Raw genomic sequence first — 18,748 nt, forward strand, 5'->3', positions numbered from 1 at the left:
AGAGCCCACCAATCAACAACAATCAAAAATAAGGAGGAGAAGGATCTCACCGAACGACAGCTTTTACACGTCAAGATCTCAAAAATACTCCCGCCCAAATTGTTAACACGCCCTCAAAATTTAATATAAAAAGGGAAGACTCGCGCATTACGATAGAATCCAAAATTTAAAATCAGTTGACAGTACATCAGATTCATTTCGGTCGTTCGCTGACTCGAGCAATTCGTCTACACTACGGGAGTTCCGTTTATGTTTTAAAACCTATTAGAGTCAGTGCTCAACAAGACCACCCGCCGAGTAAGACCACAACTGGAGCCACAACTACACCAGCAGTTAAAACGCAACCAATCTGCCCAAATAATAAGTTTAATTTCCTTCTCTTTTGTTTTTTTTTCTCTCATCGTCTCCTTTCCCCTTTATTCAACCTTATTCTTTATTTAAAATGCCTAAAATCGCGCCGACCCGCCGATTCTCGCGAGCCAACCGAGACCATAGATCGGACGACACGACCGTGTGCGAAATCGCGCCGTAACATACATAACACTGTTCGTAAATTTTTATTATTATTTTTTTTCTTATTATAAACTATTGTACAAATACCAACCAGAATAAAATCTTTAGAATCGCACTCGTTCCCCTTCTTTTCTGGTTGATGACCTCCGTACTTATGTAACACCCGCGATCCACACACACAAACACACACACACACTCATACAAATAATTTTAAGGCGGATTTGATAATATCAATAAAGTTATATGTATAATGGTAGGGATCAATTGAATAAATGTTAATTTAAAAATTAAATGATCGGTAAACTTATTTAACTCCCTCACTCTCTCCACGCGAAAGATCACACAAGGTCCCGTCCCGCGTAAAGGAGATTCGATTCTCTTACCAAAAAGGGACCACCGAGAGAGAGCGTTCGCATAACAGAGTAATAACGACACCCGTCGTTTACCTGTTTGCTAACCTGCAGCTCGCTCGACCGAGTCACTCGTCGATAAGACTTTTGACATCGGAACAGTTTCTATTACGCCCTTCCTCTGACCCATCCTCTCTACGGGCCTGGACGTAACAATCCTTTTAAGTACAACTGTGTGGAATAGCTGAACGCAAAGTAAACTGAAAATAATTCCTCGGAAATGCTAACTGGATTGAAGACAATATTCTAACGGTTTGATCTGTTTAATTATGTGCAAACATTCGATCACGAATTAGAAACGCGCATTCGTCAATATGTCGAATAGGAAAGACAAATAAGAAAAAAAAACCAGAATTGACAAAGATTGTGAAATATTATAAATAAGAAGTATTATAACATTTAGTATAAACATTTTATTTTATATGTTAATATAATAATAAAAACAATTAACAATATATATAAAACTAAAAATTTGTTAAATGCAAAATACGACGTGTCGCAATTTATATGACAATTATTTTATTTGTCTGTAACCTTTTTGTCGTAATTTATTTTAAATTTAAAAACAGTATAATCAGTATAATATAATATTATGTAATAATAATAATAATAATAATAAACATAAAAACATTTTTTAATTGCTGGATTTATTATCAATATATTAATAACATGTTACATATAATTAATAATTAACAATCAAGAAATTATATATGCAATATGCAATAATTCTAATTCTGACAGTTATTCAAGTATATTTTCCATTATTTATTCTGTGAAAGTTACACAATAAAAATCAATCTTATAAATATATTTTAAATTCAAAAAAATTTGTTAAAATGGAGTCAATCTCATATAGTACATTTAAAAAAATGTTATATATGGCCAGATCGTGCCAAATTTCGGATTTAATTATATATGATCATGTATAGTCACGTAAATTCATTTTTTCTCGGGTATAATAATATTGTGTCATTTTTCGGATATAATTATATGTGGCCCCAATTAGATATAATCATATATAATTACATAAGTCTATTTTTCCTCGAGATAATATATAAAATTGCACTATATATATATATATATAATAAAAATTTTTAATGAAAACATATTTTAATTGAGAAAACTTTTTGTACAAAACAACTGTCTCCATGTTTTTTTTACAAAAATAATAATATTAAAAAAATTAAAAATTTATTCAAAAATTAAAAACTAAAAATTAACACAAAATATAAAAATTTTTAAATTTAATTAAAGAAACATTTTCAATTTCAGTATATTGTTTAATGACCAAATTGCGTTAGGTAGCTACTCTTTGGATAGAATCTTTAATCACTCATCTATAGCTGTTGTCGATTAGGTCCTACAAATGTTTAAAAGAATTTAACTAAACAATCGAGAAACCAAGATTTCTTTATCCTGAATAATCCATAAAATTCTGGCAAGAATTTCTAGCCTTTAGTCCATTGCAACTGTTGTTAAACCAGGATTTTCGCACTTTTGCGCGATAGTAATCACAGTTGATCACAATTAATCATAGTATCTCGCCATTAATCGCAGTTGCCACCCTTTCGTTTCCCAAAATTGTTATGTGATCACCCTCGATATAATGTACTTTCACTTTATTTTCAGTTATCTTAAATATAACATAATTTATTAATGGTAAAGTTTTGTTAAAATGAATTTATTGGATCCCAGAAAAACTTTTTCAAAATACCTTGTGTAAACCATAATCTTCTTCCATATCAAGTATATGTGATAAGCTAGCTTTTAGCAAGATTTTATAGATGATTTAATATGCGGTAGTGCAGAAGGATCATATTGTCGAATAGTGACTACATGTTTATATATTGGTGTACATAGTGTTTTTAGATTTATGAATGACAGCGATGTATTTATTGCCAAAAAGCATTTGGCAAAAATATCGAACCGTTCTTCCCAAGATTTACAGATCATCAGTATCATTAAAACCTGTCGAAAATGAATTTATACGTTTTTTAAATGACTTTTAAAATTTTTTCTAGCTTTTAACTTTTTGCGGTCCTACTGAATCTCAACATTGCTTTTTTTTACGTTCCAGATTATCAGTCTATTTTGACATAAGAATTTATGATTATTTACAAACAAACATTCTAGCAATTTCGTAAACTTTTCTTGTAGTATTATAATTGCATACATTTCTATAAAGAGTTTTTCCTTTTTCAATGTGTGTTATGTAATATAAAAGACTACTGAAATATAGAAAAACATATAAGTCATAGGATACAAGTAGAAATAATTGAATTGCACATAACTGACTGAAGTAAAATGTCAGAAATATCAGATCGCAAAAAGTTGAATACTTCTAATATGATTGTTTTTGAATGACTGTTGACTAAATGAAAAAAGATGTAAAAATCATAAGATGATTTAACATTTGTAACGAAAAATATATGTAGTGTAAAAAAAGAAATTATACCTTTTCACTGATTCCTGCTTTATAAACTTCCATAAGAGTGGTTAAAATATTAATTGCTTTTTTCAAAAAGAGATCAATTTTTTTCTTTCTGATATTCTATAAGTTAATAGTGTTACAAACTTAAAAAAACTGAATAATTAGATTTTTCAAAAAAGAAAGAGAGGGAGGAAAGGAAGAAAGAGGGATTTCAAAAAATATGGAACGGTTTCGCACTTTTGCGAAAATCCCCGTTCAAACAACAACTGTAGTGGATTAAACGCTACAAATTCTTGGAAGAATTTTATGAACCAATCAGGGTAAAGAAATCTTGGTTTCTCGATTTCTAAACTTTTTGTAGGATCTAACGACAACAGCTATCGATGCGTGATTCAAAATTTCTATAATAATAGCTCCTTGGCGAACAGGTTACATATATACACACACAAAAATTAGTATTTAGGTAAATTAATGTATATTGTAATTATAACATTTATATTTATACCATATATGCGAGAAATCTCGTAGCAAAAGAAAATTAAGAAATAATGTAAAAAAATAGGGTATTAAAATGAGTTTTAAAAAATCATTTGTGGACAATTAAAAAAACGTTTTGTGTTAAATAATTTATAGTATTTTATTAAAACATATATTTTATTAACGTGGTTGTTGAACGTGCAAAAAAAAACCGACACCAAACAATACATTATAATATATATTATAGTACACCACAGTTGATCACTATTAATTATAGTATCTCGCCATTAATCGCAGTTGCTACTTTTTCGTTTCTCAAAATTGTTATGTGATCACCCTCGATATATTGTACTTTCACTTTACTTTCAGTTATCTTAAATATAACATAATTTATTAATGGTAAAGTTTTGTTAAAATAAATTTATTGGATGTAGATTTTAATAAAACTTTTTCAAAATACCTTGTGCAAACCATAATCGTCTTCAATGTCAGATACATGTGATACACTAGCTTTTAGCAACGTTATAGGTGATTTAATACACGGTAGTTTAGAAGGATCATATTGTCGAATAGCGACTACATGTTTATATATTGTTGTACATAGTGTTTTTAAATTTTTGAATGAAAGCGATGTATTTATTGCTAAAAAGTATTTGGCAAACATATCGAACCGTTCCTCCCAAGATTTACAATCCCTCAGTTTCATTAGAATCTGTTGAATATGAATTTATACGTTTTTTAAATGACTTTTGAAAATTTTTTTAGACTTTAACTTCTTGCGGTCCTACTGAATCTCAATTCTACTTTATGTTCCAAACTATGAGTTTATCTCGACATTAAAATTTATGATTATTTACAAACATTCTAGCGATTCGGTAAATATTTCTTGTTGTATTATGATTGCATTCACTTTTGTGAAGATTTTCTTCTTTTTTTACGTGTGTTATGTAATATGAGAGACTACTGAAATATAGAAAAAGGTACATGTCATAGGATATAAGTGAAAATAATTGAATTGCACATGAACCTACCGAAATGAAATATCAGATTGCAAAAAGTTAAAAACTTTTAATATGATTGTTTTTTAAAGACTGTTGACTAAATAAAGAAAATGTAAAAATCGAAAGATGCTTTAATGTTTGTAAGTAAAAATATACTTCGTGCAAAAAAAGAGATTATACCTCTTTACTGGTTCTCGCTTTATAAACTTCCATAATTGTGGTTAAAATATCAATTTGAAGTTCAATTTCGTTAGAACATGATATATAATGTTTATAAATTATTCGCAATTGTTGAGGAGCACCATCGATGAGTACAAGTCGCCCTTTATAATTCATAGCCTCCAATTTTCTTGCTAACTCAATTGCGAAAATAGATCCGAAAGAATATCCTACCATTACAAAATCTTTTTCATCTTTCAATCTTGATGATACGTGCTGTAAAAATATTAAAATAATACAGTAAATTTTATACTTACGGTTTTAACAAAAAATAAACACATATACAAATCTTTAATTAATAAAATATAAAATTACAGTTCCACAGGACATTGAGATTTAAAACCCCATAATTTCCTGTATACTTTTTTATGCTGAATGCGTCTTATAATTTTTGTTTTTTTTAAATACTTTTCCCTTTTTCCTGTATTTATGAGATATGTGACCGTTTCCGAGTTTGAAATCATTTTGTATATGTACTATGTTGAATTTTTTAAATTTTACGTTAAAGTATAATTATTAACGATTCTTTTAATAGGTCTATAAATTATGCTTGCCTTCTAAGTGATAGTACTTTAAATATTACCAAACCCCTTTCTTAAAGTTTCTATCGTTTTTCTCAAAATTGTGACATGCTAGAGTAAATCTGCGGCCGGAATTCAGCATTAAAAAGTCTATAAATAATAAGTTTAATTCAGGTCACGCGATACCTCTAAAAGATAATTCGTTGTTTCCGATACTATGTTTGTAGCCTCCATATTGTTTGTGGTACATTGTAGTAATGTTAGAGAAAATTTAACATACGATACTAAGTATTTAAATACAGTTGCACAGCCATCGATTCCGGGCATAAGAAATACTTGGATTGTATCTTCTTCATTTTTAGTCGAAAGATCTAAACAAATTTCTGTCATGAAATCTTCGTCCTTTACAATACCGAATAATTTCGCAACGTTATCAGGTTTTGTTATTTCGATTGACTGTTCAGCTTGCGTATTATTGTTATTTGCGTTGGACATCTCAATGAGTTTTGCAAAAGTAAGGTTCCGTATCTCTTGTTCAGTTAGAAACTTATCAAATTCTCGTTCTATGGTTTGCTTAATTTCCATAGCCATCATAGAGTCTGCTCCAAACTCAGCCAGAGACATATTTTGATTTACCATATTTATGTCTTTTATATCTGATAATATAAAAATAAAATATATATAATTTATTACACTTTATGCAAAAATTTAACATTATAATAATAATCATATAAAAACAGTACAAGCTATCGACTCTGCGCACGTGTGAATATTTACTTAGAATATTGGCGACAGCTTCCACCATATTGTTAATTCCGAAAGATTCTTTCTTCTCAGCAACGACCATGCTGCTTACGACTGGCCGGTTTTGAAGTAAAAACATATCGAGTTTATCGAGGCAGCTGGATATTTTTTGCTGTAAAGTGCCACTGATAACAAGTTCTTTGTCTTCCTCCTGCATGTCTGCGACAAATCCCACGTCACCTATGGCTGCCCATTGAATTGCCAATCCGGGTAATCCATCCATTGTCCTTTTTTCACACACTCTCTCCATGACGGAATTGGCCATAGCATAATTAGTTTGTCCAGCGTTTCCTCTGCCACAAGAAAAGGAAGAGAACATTACAAAGTGCCGTAGTCTAGAACAAATCTTTCTGGATAGCTCATCCAACATTTGCGTTGCCCAAGCCTTTGATTTGAAAGATTCCGCAAAGGTATCCGTGGTTTGATTCTTCAGAATGTGATCTTTCAGCACCATAGCGAGATTGAATATCGCATCCACCGGTGCTATTCTTTCAGCAGTTTGCAAGAGATGTTCACAATCGTTACGATTAGAGACATCAATATTTTTAACAATGAGTACATTTACACCATAGGATTTCCACAATTGAACTCTCATGCGCTGATAACCATTTTTTATTCCAGTTCGCGATATCAAAACGACATTTTTAGCTCCTCGTAATATCAGCCAATCAGTTAATTCTAATCCGAAACCGCCAAGACCTCCTAATATAATATAACTTCTATCGCTAAGACAGTAATAGCGACGATGTGTCATAACAAGTTTATTTAATGATTGGTCTTTTTCTTGAATTTTTAAAATTATCTAAAAGAATATTTATATATTAGAGGTTCCGAAATTATTATAGTATTTCAAATTTTTTTATGCATTTTGTTATAAAATAAATATTTTTTACAAATACTGTGAATAAAGTTATAATATTAGCATACCTTTCCTATATGTTTCCCACTTGCCATATATCTAAAAGCCGCCTCGATTTCTGATTTTGCGAAAACTTTTACTCGAAGTGGTTTGATTTTTCCATTTTTCAGACCGTCAGCCATCATTTTGGACAACAAAGACTTATGTTTGTGTGGATTGGCAAGAATATTGTCTAATAAAATACCGTGAAAACTAATGCCTTTTTGAAACAGATTTATATTTAGGGGATTGTTAGAAATAAGATCAAACTTTCCAATCTCTAGGAAACGACCTTTTCGTGCTAAACAACGAACGGATGCGATTAATTTTTCTTCCGCCAATGAATTTAACACGATGTCCACACCGCGATTGTTTGTTTGCTTCATTATCATTTGTTCGAAACTCGTATCTCGAGAATTTCCAATGTGGTCATCCGTAATAATCGGAAACGTTTTCTTAATAAATTGTCGTTTTTCAATTGTACCCACGGTAGTGAATACCTCGCATCCCTCGCTAAGAGCCAAGTGGATAGCTGCTTGTCCAATGCCTCCAGTACCGGAATGTATAAGTATTTTATCGCCTTTCTTCATCTTTCCAATAATATACAACGCGAGATAACACGTACTGTAAACGTACGGAACCGTAGCCGCCTCTTCGAATGTCCATGTATCAGGTATGTTCCAACATAAATCTTTGTCCTTTATAACGACGTTTGCTACACATCTAGAAAGAGCAATATTAGTCAATGATATTTTATATAACGATTGTTTGGACAATTTGAATGACACTATATTTACTTAGTATCACGAAGTCCCATTACGCGACGTCCATTGGTGTCAAATCCTACGTATTCCATTCCAAGAAATATAGATTGAAATCTTCCTTGCGATATTGCCGTAGATAATGAATTTAATTTGCCGGTAGCTAACATTACGTCTTTAAAATTAATAGAAGAATAGACCACATGTACCAAATCTTCGAAATGAGACTCAATAGGTATATCGTTTTCTATCCAACATAATGTATTTAGATCACCACGAACCTATAATAATATAACAAATATTTTATATATTTTTACATGATATATATATATATATATATATATATATATATGTATATATTATTGCTCATATACTATTAATATATTATTTAAAGCTTTTTGAAAAAAAATTTGTATGTACCATTTGAGTGACGTAGGCAGTAGGTACAAATTTGGCTTCTGGACGTGGTAATTCTAAATGCCTGTAAGAACCCCAGGTCTGATTAGAACGCAAAACATTAATAGTCATGTCCTTCTCCAATTGCTGCATATAAAAAGGGTTTTGTAAAGAGAATTTAGGAGCTTTTTGATCTTGAATAAGTACACTTCTGACAAATTCCCCGCCTGATTCTTTTCTCAAACAGTTAACGAGGCCTAACAAACCACACTCAAAGTCTCCCTCTCCAACAATTATGATTCTACTGTCTTTATCTAGTTGAGTCTCATCATTCACGAGCAGTTTTAATTCTTCTAGCCAATTAAAGTTGTCATTATTTATATAAACGACAGTCCTTTTCTTTATCTGAACTTTTTTCTTCAGAAGCACAATCACTTCAGTCTTAGTTCGTTTTTCAAGGATAACATTTAATTCATATTGCCGCATGTATTTTTCGTAGTTAATTATGTTGCTCTTTTCACGTGTCAATAGATAACCGCCTTCTCTTATGAATGGCAAAAGTCTTTCTAACGAGTTTTGTTGTTTCGTCAAAAGATTAAATCCGACAGCTATTAAGGCTTTATCATCTATATATGGTTTGTTTAAGTCTGCGATTGTAACATTTTGTGGAAGTTTTACAGAATTGAAACGATTCGGTAATGTTAATAAAGTAATATTTGCTTGTATTTGTGGCATATTTTTAAAAGTTTCAGTCAGTAACAAAGACGATAATTCTTCCAACATTACATTATCGACAGCTTCTACTAGTTCAATGGCTGTTACTTTAATGGTCTGATGATCTTCCAACACAAGTTGCGCCGATATTCGGATCGCTTCACTCAAGGAAATTTTCGCGTGATCATAATGAGCTACAAATATGTGTTCCTCAATAATAGGATCTTGAATTAGTTTTCGGTGAGAAATTGCGGTAACGCTAACGCCTTGAATCTCTATTCCACTAGATATAATCGCATTTATTTTTTTATATATCCGTACTAATAATTCTGTAATGAGACAACAAATGAAATAGCAATTTCTCAACAAAACTTTTTTATATAATTTTAATGATGATGCAATAAGTAAAATATAAAAATATGTTTTTAATATGTATTCAATTTTAAACTTTTTAATTTAAAATTTTTATTTATTAAATATTAAATTATTAAATTTTTAATTAATGAAGAACATACCTTTATACTCTTCTGTCATCACTTCCCGTAGCTTTGACATGTGCGCAGGATCGATCACCAATTTTTGAATACTAGTAGGAACATATAAATCTCTAGTATCGTATCCAAGTATATACAACTGCAACATAGTATCCATAAATGTTACCCAATTATTTGTCCAAGAGATATGTCCTTTGCTGCCTGAAATAGATGCGCTTTTTAATCCACGGAACCAGCCACTGTACTGGTAGCCGCGTAATTTCAACTCTTTGTAGATATCTCGAGCAGTCAGGTGTTCCTCTTCGTCGTCATACTCCGGCAATAGATTGGTGGGAATTATTTCTTTTTCCGGATTCAATATAGTATACACTGTACCGGTTACGACAACACTATCTCCTTCGATAACTTCGAATTTTCCGCTATCTGTGATGTTTTCATGTTTGATATTATACATATACGAGATACATTACGAGGTTACGAGATAACTTTAACTTTACTTATGTAAAATAATTTAATAATTTTGTGAATACCTTGTATCGTAATTGTCAATTTTACAACATTAGTCGATATATGCGTAGTACGAATAAATTTTACATCTTGAAATATTATTGGCATAGTTGTGTGTATTTTGTCTTCCATCATGCCGATGGTTTCCCAAACAAGCACAAGATATCCTGTCGCAGGTAATAAAATTTTTCCGTCGATTACATGCCCGACCATATACTTGTAACTTTCGTCGTTAAGGCTGATTTCGATGTGTCTTTCTCTGCATTGCATATGACTCTGTGATTGAAAGGTTGGTACAAACCAATTTTCAGAATGATCCCACCTATATTCCGACATTAAAAGCTCGTTTGAGTATACATATATATGCGTTTGTCCGTATTTATTTGTCTATATTTAGTTTTTCATTTATGTCAGTAAAATGTAAAAAGATTAATTATGACACTGTATTTTACCTGATAGATGGAGATATCATAGGAGTTCCTCGACTAACTGGAAATTCCACTGGCGGATATAAATTAGCGATCTGTGGTTGTAAGCCACAATTGTAGAGTTTTCCAATCCCTCGCAAAGTTACATCGATATTTTGTCCAGTGCGTTCAGTCAATACAATGTTCGTCACTTTTGGATGTAAGGATTCCTGCAAGATATGCTGCAGAACGCTATCCGGTGAAATTTCGATAGTCACTGCGTTATTTGGAATTAATGTTATTGCTTGTTCAAATAGTATGGTATTTAAAATACTATATGTGTGATAATATGCTGAAGATAATGTCGCTGCCTCCTTCGACCATTCAATGTAAGGTACGGAGGTACTGATCCATCTTAGACTTCGTTTTTTTGGCTGTGTTATTACTTGATTCAAGTCAAATAAAAGTCGATTTTTTATAGATGCGAGATAATGACTGTGATATGGTATATCGCAGGAGATTTCTTCCACATTAATGTAGTTAATCTGACAAAACAAAGTTAATTGCAGTAAAAAAATATAAAACAAATTAAATCTTAGAGTTCAAATTTCAGAACAAAAAAGGTTAATTAAGGAGCTCAATTTGATTAAAAATTAAATTAAAAAACAGTACCTGTAATTGTTTGGTGAAGCTTTTTACAGATTCTGCAGGCCCACATACTATGTTGCTGTTTTGACTATTGTGGCATATTATTTCAATGTCCGCCGGACACATATTTTTTAAACGTTTGTAATCAAGGTTCACAACTGCCATAGAACTGTGAATCTCATTTTTCTCGACACAGGCTACGCCAATAAAGTACGCCGATAAAATAGTTTGTTCAAGAGTAAGACATTTATCCGCATATGCACAACCTAATTCACCAGCAGAATGGCTAATCATGTAATCTGCAGTAATTTCTAAAGATGTTAAAAGATCTACTACGCCGATCTATAAAGTTATACAGAGTTAGTTTTATTATTATATCATTGAAAAAATGATAATTTGCGTTGTTAATATACATATAAAATATATATTCATATAAAGAACCATATCCAGTTTGGCTTCTGAGTAAAGAATTATTATTGTACGAAAGTCATATATTAATCGATAAAGAGTTTTTATTTACACACAGCACACAAAAATCCTACAAATATCTTTCAAGGATATTAAAAATAAAAATCAATAAAATGTCTATTTTATGTTCCTGAAATATATATTGTATAATGGATTTCTGTAGTTAATCCAAATATAAAAATAAATAGACGTGGTTTAACCCCTGACTTGTCTAAGAAATAATGTCCAGAAACGTCCTCTGAACGTCAAAGAAACGTAAATTTCGAATAAATAATAATAATACAAAAAAGACTTTATTATTTAACTTTAAACTCACACCTTATGGATGTAAATTTCAAATAATAAAATGACGACAGACTTTGTCAATCGAGGTATTCCATCTGCTAAAAATTCAGGTAAAAAATTTCTTTTTAAACTAAAATTGTAACTTAAATGTTTACTTTCATTAGCAATGTGATTGTGTTTTTTTGAAAATCTAAAGTATGTGTATGCATATACGTATATGCATACACATATGCACTCACATAGGCACACATATTCACGCAAGAGATTCTCATTATATATATGTATACTATATTAATATACATCGAATATAACATTAATACTGTACAATATATTTTATGAATGTTTTTAAAGCTTATAAACTTTAAAACACATGGTTTTTCCGAACATGAAATAGACATAAATCCGATATTGTGTAATGTCTGGGCACGAAATAAAAATTTAAATTGTCCAATAAAAGTGTAGATGCAAACAAATCTAACAAGACCAATAATACATGATCATAATAGTAAACTTTGGACAATTTTAGCAAGAGATTCATTTTACAACATTGTACCCATAAAACTTTTTATTCCTTCCTAAATACAATTCTCTCTACAATTCTAAAAATATTTTGATGTTTTTCATCAGGGACCTTTTCATAAAAAACTGGGCATATTTCTTTATATATTCATAATATTTAAAATATTTCACCTGAATAGCAACAATGCTGATAAATGCATGTAAAGCATTTTTGCATCCTTTTTCGTCTTGCTTTGTTAAAATGTTCATGATATTAACATTATATAACTTTAAAATATCGTCGCACTTTTTTATAGCATTTGCAAAGACGTGAAATTTTAATAAATCTCGACCTAATAAAGTTTTAATTTAGAAATTATATCATGTTATTATTTCAATGTACTATCATACGTGAAACGTAAAATATTGATTATTTATACCCATTCTTGGCCATTGCGCGCCTAAAGCAGAGAATATAAACCAAATAGGTCTTTTTACATTCTCATAATTTTGAATGTCTTTTATTGAACTTTGTTGCAAAGTGCCTTGCTTCAGTATAATATATCCTCTCCATGGATGACCATCTATATTGTCCGCATAAATATCGTGTAATAAACGAATATATTCGGCATCTATAGAATGATTAGTGACCTATGAGAAAAATAATTTTCTTAAATTTTTTGTAAGTAATATAATACTTTTTAATTATTAAAAATATTATTGCTTGAAATATCTACTAACATCATTCAAAAACGAATTTACTGATTCTTTTGTGCGTCCAGATAATATCACGAGTCTTGACAGGCCGTCGTTTGGTGCTGCATTATTAATTTTCTGTTTGGTATTATATTTTAGTAACATATGAGCATTGGATCCTCCGAAACCGAAAGAATTAATGCCTATGTAACCATTCTTAAGTGGCGTTGCCTCTGTAACCACTTGAATGCTTCCATTTACCAGGGCATCTATATCATTTCGTGGTGATGTATAATTGATGTTTGGTGGAATAAGACCGGTTTCGAATGCTATTATTACCTTAAAAAATCATTGGTATTAATTAGATACATAACAATAAGTATTTTTGTATTAATGTATCTGCTTAAAAATTTATTTATTTATTTATTTAATTAATGGACATGACAAAGATCCTGTCAATCTCTTAATATAAAAAGGGGAGCAATAGTAATCAACAAACGTAGACGGTGAAGAAACAAATTAATAAGATTACTTTAAAATTTAAGTATTTTAATAAGAGTATTTTCTGTTATATATATACGCAAAAAAACCTCCCACTAATCGTACGGGAAATCTATCCCAGTCAATTGAGCTGAATGTTTATATATTGTTTAAAAACTTTTTGATCAAAAATCTCAATGAACCCGAGGTGGAAAAATGGACAGTTTTCGAGCTGCAGGGTGTCAAATTTTAATAAAAGCGCTTTATTCGAGAACTTTACCGTTTGAGTATATCCCTGTATAAAGAGTGCTGTCATGCGCTTTTCACCTATTTGACCCTCTATAATTCAATGATAGTACTCGAGGGTAGGAGGTAGGACCATTATATATGATTCCCTGACCTTCTGACCCTCTTAGAACTCAAAATATATAATCGTTTAAAAAATGTATTTTTGCATCGATTTCAACTAGAAGATTATTTTAGGTCACCGTGATCCCTCTTGGGATTAAAATCGGCGAGAGTCATTCGCAATCGATGCAAATTCGAAGTCTGGAAATTAACTTCCAGTTTGATCTCTAGAGAAGGAATGAGAAAACTAAGAGTATAGAAGGTCTGGAGTACTATCATAAAATTGTAGAGGGTCAAATAGGTGAAAAGCGCACAACAGCACTCTTCATACAGAAATATGTTTAAATATGTTCAATGATAATTTTTTCGAATAAGGCACTATTATGAAACTGTCCATTTTTTGACTTAGGTCCATTGAGACTTTTGATCAGGATGCTATAAACTACATCATATTAAAAATTTAGCTCATTTGACCGGGATAGTTTTTCTGTATAATTAGTGCAAGGTTCTTTATCGTATATTACTTTTTTTATTATAAAAATATTATAATAATTGTACTTGTTTTTTCTACCTTAGCTATTTGAGCGAAACCACTGGCTGATTCACAATGACCAAGATTAGATTTTATGGAACCGATCAACAGCGGAGTTTTTCTATTTTTACACAAAACTTTATGAATAGCATTTATTTCTTCAGGATCGCCAGCTCTAGTAGCCGTACCATGCGCTTCAAAATAATCTAGAGAGGACGGTAATACTCCGCATTCTTCGTAACATTCTTTCAATAATATACTCTGGGTATGCATTGAGGGAAATGTTATTCCTTCTTTCTTGTATCCATCGCTGTTCATTTTAATGTGCTTAATAGTGGCGTAAATTCTTTTAGCGTTTTTTGCCTTTTGAAGATATAGCGCCGACACGGTTTCGCTGCGCGAATAACCGCTAGCAGTAGTATCAAAAGGTTTGCAGAAACCATCCGATGACAATGCACCTAAAAAATCATATAGTAGTATATTTATACAGGGTGCTTCAAATCATACCTCATCTCTAAAGAATGAATTTATAAATTCAAAATAAATAAAAAATAAAGACTGATAAAATTACATGAGCTTTTTTTAACAATTACAATCTAATAAAAATGAATAAACAGACAATCTGGTATAGGATCTGATGAGACATTAATTAATTTTAGTAAACATACCAAGACGAAGGAACTGCAGATTCATGATGGGATTTAAACATAGATTTGAGGCTCCAATTATCGCATCGTCGCATTGACCCGACATAATATGATAATAACCAAGAGCCATAGCATAAAGACTAGAGCTGCATGCTGAATCGACAGTGTAAGACGGTCCTTTTAAATCCAGAAAATGTGAAAGCATATTTGCCTGCATAGATTTGCTACATCCAACAATACCTAGACCGTCTACCTAATTATAAGTAACAATTCATATGTATAAACAATGAATTTAATAATTCTTCCTTTCAACTATTTTTTCCTACAATTATTAATTAATAATTTTGTTTCTACCTGAGGATTTTCATACATAAATTTTTTTTGCGATTCAATAAAACACGTTCCTATGATCACGGCAGTATTTTTTCCTCGCAATTGTTTTGGATTGATTCCCGCATCGATAATTGCCTCATGAGTATGCTCTAATAGCATTCTCGTCATAGAATCGAGCGTGTGTGCTTGCTCTAAAGATAAATTGAAAAAATCAGCATCAAATTTTTCCACATTATTAATTGTTCCCATGCGTCCTGGTAAATCTGGATGCTCTGTCAACAAATTATAAAATGCATAATAGTTATCATATTTACGTAATAATAAACTTCTAATATACAGTCTGTATAGTAATAGCGTGACGGGGTAAACTTCTGTTTGAGAACCATTATAGCGAAGACCTTCGAGAAAGCAGATAGAGAGAGACTGTTTTCTTATGACGTGTCATATGAAAGGCCCTGGTCTTTGTCAATTTTTGCTCGAGAATGACGTATTTAACGCTTACGCTTACGAACCAAAAATATTGCTTGAAGCTGCTGCTAAATACACATATATAAAAATTCAAAAGCGTTTATAAACAAGTATATGAAACAACAAATACCGTTAATGATTTGCTGGTGTTAGAAATCGTTTCCTTTCGATTGTTCGAGTATTTTGATCTTTAAAACGTTACATGCACTGCAACGCGTGGCGCTAGAGCCTCTAGGTAAAAGCGCGGTTCTGCTCATGTAATGGCGTGCGTATGTGACGACGACAATAAGAATATACGCTCTTAAATTAAACTGTTATACGTGTTACCTACCATCCGACACGTTACAGCTAGGTCGCAGTAAATCACGGAAAACATCAAAGGAATTGGATGAACGGATATAACAGTTATTTTCTAAAGTGGTTTTAAAGCAAGAATCAAGATTGGATTCTTCAAGAGGACAATGATCCAAAACATCGAAGCCGCTTATGCTGCCAATCGAAAGAAGAAAATAATATCAAAACATTAAACTAACCATCATAATCACTAAATGCAAATCTTATTTAAAATGTTTGGGAAATAATGAAGATATACCTACGTAAAAAAATTGTACACAATGAAACAATTATCTCTACAAATTCGTTCGATATGGCGATCTTTACCTCGAGAAAATGCTTTAAAATTAATAGAAAATATGCTTCCAAGAAGTCAGGCAATAATTGACAACGATGATGTTTGGATGACATATTAACAATAGCGTCGTAGTATTGAATGAGTAGTTTATATGTAACTTTTTTTTATTTGTTTATAATAAATGGCTTAGAAGTTATGTTAGTCACGCTCTTACTAGACACACTTAATGGGTCACATATTTAAGTATAAAAAGTAGTATAAGTATATTAATATTCCGCGGATGCGTATTTTTTTATATTTTTGTGCGTGTATATTCTTTTGAAAAACATACATTATTTATGTAATTATTGAAGAAAAAAACGTATATTTTACATTAAAACCAATCGTAACTAAATGTAAAACTCTAAATTGTAATTACCTTCTTTCCATCGGCCGTGATCCATTCTAAGAAGATTAACTTTGTTGAATAGACTTTCTCGTAACTGAGTTATATTATTTGAATCTGGAAATCTACCAGCGATACCTGAAATAACGATTTCCTCACCAGAATCCAAACTAGTGCACGGTCTGCAAGTTTCTTCCACCATGATGTCAATTATTTTCGTATATGTTAGTCCGAAATAACAGTATATGGATTATAAATATGTTATTTTATTTATAATAATGTCAAAATTATATTTGCACGTATGTTAATCCGGAACAATATTATATAGATTATAAATGTGTTATTTTATTTATAATGATGTCAAAATTATATTTGCGATATAGCTTTTACTGTAGATAAAGAGTAAAAGAATATAGACAATTGAGTGACTAAACCGTTACTTATATACACATATTTTACTTATTAAGTATTAAAATTTTTGCGACTGTATAATTACTGTAATCATTGACGTAAATCGTTGTACTTATATTTTGTTTGTAAAATTTTCTAATTCTAATCATTTCCAGGTAAAATATTTGAATCGTAACACAAAATATTGTTGTATATAAGTACGTGCAATACTCGATAATATTTAAAATTGCATATTATTATTAAAAAAGAAAGATATTAAAAGTATATATTATGTAAAATAAATAGTATCATTTATATTATTAATACGTACTATTGTAAAACTGCAGAATTATATTTTTATTAATAACATTAAATTACTTATTATTTAATTAAAAAAGCTTTATTTAAGTAATAAATTTTATCAAGATGCGATTTTTTTATATAGAAACTTATCTTTCTTTTATTACAATTTTCTTATAAAAGAATTAATCAACATAACCAAATAAATAAAATTAATTAATGATATTAATGTTGTATATATTTGTTTACCATTTTTTTATTAGGCTCTTAATTCTTTTCTTAATAATATATATTTACACCGTTTATACATTTCGATTATATCTTGATTAAAACAAAATGTGAACTTGTAATAAAGAGAATTATTTAGTTAAATATATTTAGTTAAATATATTTACACCGTTTATACATTTCGATTATATCTTGCTTAAAACAAAATGTGAACTTGTAATAAAGAGAATTATTTAGTTAAATTATATAGATAAAAGACGTAAAAGAAAAGGAAATTGAAAAAATAGAGAAAAAAAATTAAATTAGCATTCTGATATCCGGATGTACCTCTATATGATTATTTAACCTTTTTTGTATTTTAATTAAACGCATGACTTAAGCTTTTTATATTTTGATTAAGCGAATTGCGCGTCGTGTTGGATGAAATAAACTCAATCAAAATGTAAAAAAGAAGAATATGCAGTAATTCTGAATTAGGGACATAGTTGCAGTAGAAAAAAATTGTCATTTTGCTCTCTTTCTTTCTTTCACATTACATTCTCGTGATTTCGAAAGTTAACGAGCACAACAATTTAAAATCAACTGTCGAATCGATCACATTTTATTATTTGCAATTTCTATGTATAATGAATTAAACACTACGCAAAAAAAGTAGAGTCACTTTTTGTCGTATAAAATAAAAACCAATTTTCAAACAGTTGCAACTTACTTAAAAATAATTGAAATAGGGTCAATAAAAAAGCGTTTCAAAGCTTAAAGTTTCTAGTTTTAGAATCTTTAAATGAATTTCAATTCTTTCTATTTCTTACAAAATTACATTGTAAGAAAGCAACGTCCGTCGATTAAACAAATTTTTCA

General features: G+C 30.4%; 1 protein-coding gene across 1 annotated transcript; it reads right to left on the reverse strand.

Moving 5' to 3' along the window:
- Positions 1-3,965: 3,965 nt before the first annotated feature.
- On the reverse strand, positions 3,966-17,396 carry LOC140673789 (fatty acid synthase-like). The gene is made up of 19 exons (XM_072906953.1): positions 17,006-17,396; positions 15,510-15,760; positions 15,177-15,408; positions 14,548-14,966; positions 13,194-13,487; positions 12,893-13,103; positions 12,645-12,805; positions 11,226-11,543; positions 10,599-11,098; positions 10,170-10,468; positions 9,661-10,062; positions 8,456-9,474; positions 8,072-8,316; positions 7,304-7,997; positions 6,350-7,178; positions 5,759-6,228; positions 5,013-5,267; positions 4,292-4,543; positions 3,966-4,204 (listed from the first exon to the last, which is right to left on the reverse strand). Exons 1-19 carry the CDS (start codon positions 17,172-17,174, stop codon positions 4,103-4,105), a joined length of 7,122 nt encoding a protein of 2,373 aa, XP_072763054.1. The 5' UTR covers positions 17,175-17,396; the 3' UTR covers positions 3,966-4,102.
- Positions 17,397-18,748: the final 1,352 nt, after the last annotated feature.

The sequence above is a fragment of the Anoplolepis gracilipes genome, chromosome 15, assembly GCF_047496725.1.
Source record: "Anoplolepis gracilipes chromosome 15, ASM4749672v1, whole genome shotgun sequence".
In the NCBI taxonomy this organism is placed as follows: Eukaryota; Metazoa; Arthropoda; class Insecta; order Hymenoptera; family Formicidae; genus Anoplolepis; species Anoplolepis gracilipes.

Excerpts from the sequence above, each read along its gene's own strand:
- LOC140673789 (XM_072906953.1), bottom strand. The coding sequence starts at position 17,174 with ATGGTGGAAGAAACTTGCAGACCGTGCACTAGTTTGGATTCTGGTGAG. Across the intron at positions 7,998-8,071 it reads ATGGGACTTCGTGATACTAA|ATGTGTAGCAAACGTCGTTA; the intron begins GTAAATATAGTG and ends TGCTCTTTCTAG. Across the intron at positions 4,205-4,291 it reads ACGATTATGGTTTGCACAAG|ATAACTGAAAGTAAAGTGAA; the intron begins GTATTTTGAAAA and ends GTTATATTTAAG.